Source organism: Chrysochloris asiatica, unplaced genomic scaffold (assembly GCF_000296735.1).
Source record: "Chrysochloris asiatica unplaced genomic scaffold, ChrAsi1.0 scaffold00217, whole genome shotgun sequence".
NCBI classification, from domain to species: domain Eukaryota; kingdom Metazoa; phylum Chordata; class Mammalia; order Afrosoricida; family Chrysochloridae; genus Chrysochloris; species Chrysochloris asiatica.
In genome coordinates this window covers 4245536-4251733 of record NW_006408735.1, presented here as the reverse complement: position 1 = coordinate 4251733, position 6198 = coordinate 4245536, and the positions used below count along the sequence as shown (strand labels likewise).

Below are 6198 nucleotides of genomic sequence, written 5' to 3'. Positions count from 1 at the left end.
GAATTGGCAAAGTAGCACATCAATGAGCTCAAACGTGGCAACAATTGTGCCAAGGACTGGGCAATGTTTCATTCTGTTGTGCATAGGGTCACTATGAGTCAGTACCAATTGATGGCACCTAACAACAACAACAACAGGTATCTAGAGACCTTTTCTTTTCCATTGATGCAAAACCAAGATATTTATTTGAATAAAAAAGTTGATTTTCAATTCCCAAATTGGTGAGATATTTTTGTTATTGGTGTGTTCCTTTAGCATATTTTAGAAAAAGCAGGGTTTTGAAGGGAATATTTTAGTCCCCAAAATATTTCCCCAAAGAAAAGAAGGTATGTCCACTGACAAGTCATTTTAGAGAAAACGGTCATTCCATTTTCTTTCTGTGGTCCTTGAAAAAAGGAAAAATGTCTATAGGTCTCTGAAATATGCCGTGATCTGAGTACATGAATGAAAACAAATTGACTGGACTGTAAATGACAATGGGAGTGGGAGCAATGCAGGACCTTCAGTGAATCTATCTTTTCTTCATTTCCTCAAAGTCAAGACAGCTTTACCTATTAAAGACAAGAATAATATCTCACATCTGTATAGCACTTTTCGGTTTTCAAAGGATTTGTTTTCTGTTTTCACAATATCATTGTTAGGAAAACCGGGCAGGAATATTATTTTTATACCCATGAGAGAACTCTATACGCACATACTGAACACAATGGAAAGGTACAGAGAAGAAAAAGAAGAGCACTGAAATAGTGTCCTGAATGATGATTTAAGGCAGAATTGTGCTTTCGGGAATTAATAAATCATTGTTATTTTAATATCATGCTATTGTCACCAGATCATATCCCAATCTCTAAAATTTAACGTTTATTATTCATTGCCAAACAATATCAGCACAAATAAATAAATGGTTAATTCACTATAGCGTTCTATGTTACAAATGTTTTCCATCTTTATTTTAAATCTCCAATAAATTAACATTTCTTTCTAAAGATCAGCAAATAAAAATTACATTATAATTCTGTAGTTAATATATTTTGAACAGTACCCAAATATTCTCTCTACATATAAACTCAAAATATATGATACTTCATCATATTTCAAATTAAATATTCAAATTAAATATTTATGATCATACCCTTTCAATTCAAGAAATAGTCCACATAAAATTTTGAATTGCAGATATTTTGAAAAACAAAATTAATAAAATTCTGTGGAATGCTTTATTATAATATTCAATAATTGTTATATATAATTAATGGAGTTATGATATGGCTCTTTAGGATAAGCATATGACCACAGGTTAGTTTGAATCTCAAGGTTCTCCTCAGCAACTCTATACTGGGTTACTATGAGTCAGAACTTATTCTACAGTGCTTAAAAACAACATGAAAGTAATGAGCTGATTAAGTCCTAAATTAATTAATGTGATTAAAAACATATTTTAGTAAAGGGGACTAATATGTTTATTTTGAAAATGAACCAGTGTCTTCTGGACATAAGAAAATCCAAAAGTCACATTTCCACATATATTTTATTCTTGGTATGTCTGAAGAAAGAAATAATTAATACGACTTGCAAAACCTGGAAGATAAGGAAACAATAAGATCAATCAAAAATTAGTATTAGTAATTAAGGAGCCATAGAAGTGATACATTTTCAAAGTAAGGTATCGTTAATGAGAAGTCTGAAGAATGAATTTTCTAGAGCAGGGATTGGACTTTTTCCTGTCAAAATTTATAATATAATTTATAATAGGTAATACAAAATTATCAGCTTAAAAAGTAGCCTGCTATATTTCTTCACATTTAGTTAACTCACCCCTAATGTGATGGCTGTAACCGTGGTTGCCTTGGCAGACCACATGAGACCAAATTATTTTACGGGCCTTAAAAGTTCTGCAGACTGGACTTTCCCCTCCCTGGATATTCCACACCCCTGTTCTAAAGGAAACCACCTTTCACCAAGTTCATGTATAAAGGGGATTAAGAAATAGATTGCTACAACATTAGTTACATGAATTGTCATTGAACTAGCTGAAACCTGATTTGTATTCATCATCTTTCTATGTCCTCAAATGTAGAAAATTAACTCTTTTTGGTATGCGACCATGAAAGGTGGTGTGTACAGGGTCAAAAACAAAACAGAGAGCTATACTTCCCACTTCAGTCCTGTCTTGAGTATCCCATCATGAACATATTAAAGACAAACACATTTAAGAAGAATACTAATGCCAAAACATGACTTGGTTAACCAGGATTCTGGGACCACAGATGTTTTCAGTACAAGAGATATTGAGGAATCTTAAATTAATAGTTTTGTGGATCAACATAATATCAAAATCAGGATTCATGTCCTATTCTGTCTAAACAATGCACTACATTTTAGTTCTAATGCTGTGGTCCTCACTATGATATCTACCCACTCTCACAGTTTCTTTGAACATAGAGCCTTCTCATCAATTAGCCTTCTTTGAGACTACATAATGCAGTTCTGTAGTTGGCACCTTGCCAAGATTACAGAATACGTTTATTTTGCTCCCCATTGTATTTCCAATATTTATCACAGTACTTGGAGCAAAGTAGATGCCCCCCTCCAAATAGACTGAATGAAAGAAAACTGTACTTATGCATGAATAATAGATCTTCCTGATGCTAAACATCTGCCCAATTTTCAGAAATCTGCTATGTTGCAGACTGCCCACTGTGATACTCTTACTTTGGAGAAATGAAGTAATTTTTGTATCACAATTATTATACAATTATGACAGGACACTTGCTTATCAACAATCTCCATCTGCCTGGCTGACTTTGGGATATTTCTGCAATTGGGGCCTATATTCCTTCTTGGCGTGAATAGTCTTGAGATGCTGACTTCTACTAGATAAAGTTATTGGCTAACATATCCAACTTGGCTGTTCTGCAATCTATTCTGTGCAGTTTATACTTGATTTTTTTTATCTTTAAACATGAATAAAATTTACCTGTGAAGCCAAAAGTCCAAAGTCAATTCCAATTAAAATAAAAATGTTAGCATCATACCACGTGCTGATTTTATTCTCGCAACCCTAAGGAAAATGTGCTATTTAGATGACTCAGAGATGTAAATGGTTTTATATATAATTCTAATTCCAAAAATGAAAAAAAAAAAAAAAAAACAGACATAAATAAGTTATCAAAATAGTAATAGCTGGTCAACTGTTTTGGAATCCTAGTGTGGCATTGTGGGTTAATGTGCTAGACTGCAAAGTTGGTTTAAACCACAAAGTCATCAGTTCAAGCTCACCAGCTGCTGCTCCTCAGAAAGTATTAGCAGTTGTTGGGATATAAATCCTATTTTCCAATAGTCTATATCTGTAAATGGAGTCCAGAGTGGTACTGTAGGATAAGTACTGGACTGTAAGGTCAATTTGAACTGCAAGATAGGTGGTTCAAACTCATCAGTTTATCCTGTACAGGGTCACTATGAATCAAAACCAACCCAATGGCATTTACCAACAGCAACATACCTGTAAATTGCAGTTGTTTCTGATAAGCCTCTACAATTTCTTCTGCCATACCTACTGAGCACTATCACTGTCATTACTGCGGGGTCCTCCCTTCAGTTTTGCCAATCCTCATATCCCTTTATTTCTGGTGTTGCGGTCCCCTAATCCACCCTATGCACTGGACTGCAAAGTTGGTTTGTACCCAAGGTCAGAGATTCAAGCTCACCAGCTGCTCCTGGGAAACCCTATACAGGGTTGCTATGGGTTGAACCGACTCGATGTCACTTAACAGCAACAGCAAATCAACCCTATGGAGTCCTGGTGTGGCACTGTCGGTTAATGTGTTGAACTGCAAAGTTGGTTTGTACCTCAAAGTTGGTGGTTCAAGCTCACCGGTCACTCCTTGGAAACCCTATACAGAGGTTGCTATAAGTCATAACTGACTCTATAGCACTTAACAACAACAACCACATTCAATCAATCCTATAGACCAGGGCTTTGCACTAGGGTGCCCTTAATTTTGTAGGGTTTGAGACGGAAAGTTGGGAAGAGATACTAATGCATCTCAAGATCTAGGAGTACATAGATGATATACCTCAAAAAATTCTATTTAGCTAACTCATTATTTACCAAAATAATACCATAATTCACCTAATTATGGGTTAGATCTAGTGAAGTGGCTTAAAAACCTATCCAACATAAATAACATCATTTTTATATAAGCATTTACTCAGAATTCTGAATTGATTTGCCAAAAAATGTAATAATCATCACTATAAACACTTGCAGAAGTTTAAACTTTTCATTACCTCTAGGTAAGTTGCATTCAGTGGCTCATCACAAAACCATTTTCTTAATGTAGAATTTGTGCAAGAACATGGTACCTGCTCTGAATTTTCTTTATTTGTGTTCTTTATCCAATCTGTATAATTGTTTTGGCCACAGCACTGTAACTAAGAAAAAAAAGTCAAGATTTTTACTATAAATATTCATGATTTTGTTAAATATACAATTACCATGCATATTAAGAGGTCCTGGTGTGGTGCTGTAGGATAAGCACTGGACTTATCCTGCAAGGTTGGCCGTTCAAATGTACTTGCCATTCCTTGGAGACCATATATAGGGTCACTATGAGTTGGAACCGATTCAACAGCACTTAATAACAACAACAATGCATATCAAATTAAAGTATCTTTTTGTGATGAATATAATTTGCTCAGAATGGGATGATAATGAATTCAATAAAAAGTATACTTGTAATTTAACCTTTTAGTTTGTTATCTCTGTTTTTATTAGCCAGAACTAAAGATCTCTATTCATACAGAATGGGTTATATTTGGATGAAATTGTTAATCTGAATTTTATCTCTTAATTTTATCTGTTAATCTCATGGGAGTCCAATATGGAAGTTATACCTGTTACATTAGAACTGTAAACTATATTTGCTGTTGTTTTTCTTATTGTTGTTAACTCCCTTCCAGTTGGCTCCGACTCATAGCAACCCTGTATAGGGTAGTTTCCAAGGAGCGGCTGCTGACCTTGTGGCTCAAACTGACCCTGTAATCTGGTGCTTTATTCCACAGTGCTTGAGCCATATCTTCCTTCTTACTAGAGGTGGTGGTGGTAGTTGTTTGCCACAAAGTCGGTTCCAACTCATTGAGAGCCTGCATAGGGTTTTTGAGGCTGTAAATCTTTACCAAAGCAAAAAGCCTCATCTTTCTCCCATGAGCAGCTGGTAGATTCAAGTTGCTGACCTTACAGAAAGCAGCCCAAATCATAAATCACTACAGGGCTCCTATCTAAATATAGAATCCCCTTTGTATTTATCCAGAAGATGCTACCATTGCTTAGTAGGTATGAAAAGAGACTCAGGGTTATTTCTATCTTCTTAGAATTAATGTGAGATATTAAATTTCATTGTGTTATGTGAAAAATTGCTCAAAGATAAACAAAATATGATGATAAAGAGTCATAGAACTAACCAGACTTTAATATATTAATATCTGTTGTGGCACTGCGGGTTAATGCACTGGACTGCAGGTTGGTTTGAACTGAAAGGTTGGTGGTTCAAGATCACCAGCTGTTTCTCAGTAACACTATATAGGGTCACTATGGTTTGGAACTGACTTAATGGCACTTAGCAACAACATTCTACTGCTAACAGGGACTACTAATCAGATTTGATGCAGGAGGGTGGAACTACTTCATCAGGCAGAGGACCACCAATACTTTACTATGTGAAATCAGGATGCAATGCCAAACAATAAGCCCAGAAAAGGCAGTGATGTGATTGTTGTCATTAAGTGCCGTGGTGTTGGTTCCCATCTATAGTGACCCTGCATAGGGTTTCCAAGGAGCAAGTTGGTAGGTTTCAGCCACTGACCTTGCAGTTACCAATCCAGTGCTTATCCTATAGTGTCACACCAGGTCACCCAGAAAAGGAGGTAGATCTTACAATAAAAAGGATAAAACAAATTCACCATTTGTAAGTGGGGAGAAGAACAAGAATTTCTGTCTTCTGTCCACGTCTTATTTTCTCCCCCTATGGTGATCACTGAAACTTGCTCTCCAATGTAGAGAAGCTAAAGCAAATGGAAAAATTGAAGAGGTGCAAGAGCTGAGCAGAAAATTTCAAAGATCAGCTCGAGAAGATAAAGCCAAATACTATAATAAAAGATGCAAAGATTTAGAGTTAGAAAACCAAAAGGGAAGAACAC

General features: G+C 35.5%; 1 protein-coding gene across 1 annotated transcript in view; it reads right to left on the bottom strand.

The window, feature by feature from the left end:
- Positions 1-1509: 1509 nt before the first annotated feature.
- Positions 1510-6198, bottom strand: part of TSPAN19 (tetraspanin 19) — a 26548-nt gene continuing 21859 nt past the window's right edge. The window contains exons 6-8 of the mRNA XM_006872968.1: positions 4291-4434; positions 2978-3061; positions 1510-1578 (exon numbers count right to left, since the gene is read on the bottom strand). Of these exons, the coding sequence (XP_006873030.1) occupies positions 1510-1578; positions 2978-3061; positions 4291-4434 (297 nt within the window). The remainder of the gene's footprint in view (positions 1579-2977; positions 3062-4290; positions 4435-6198) is intronic.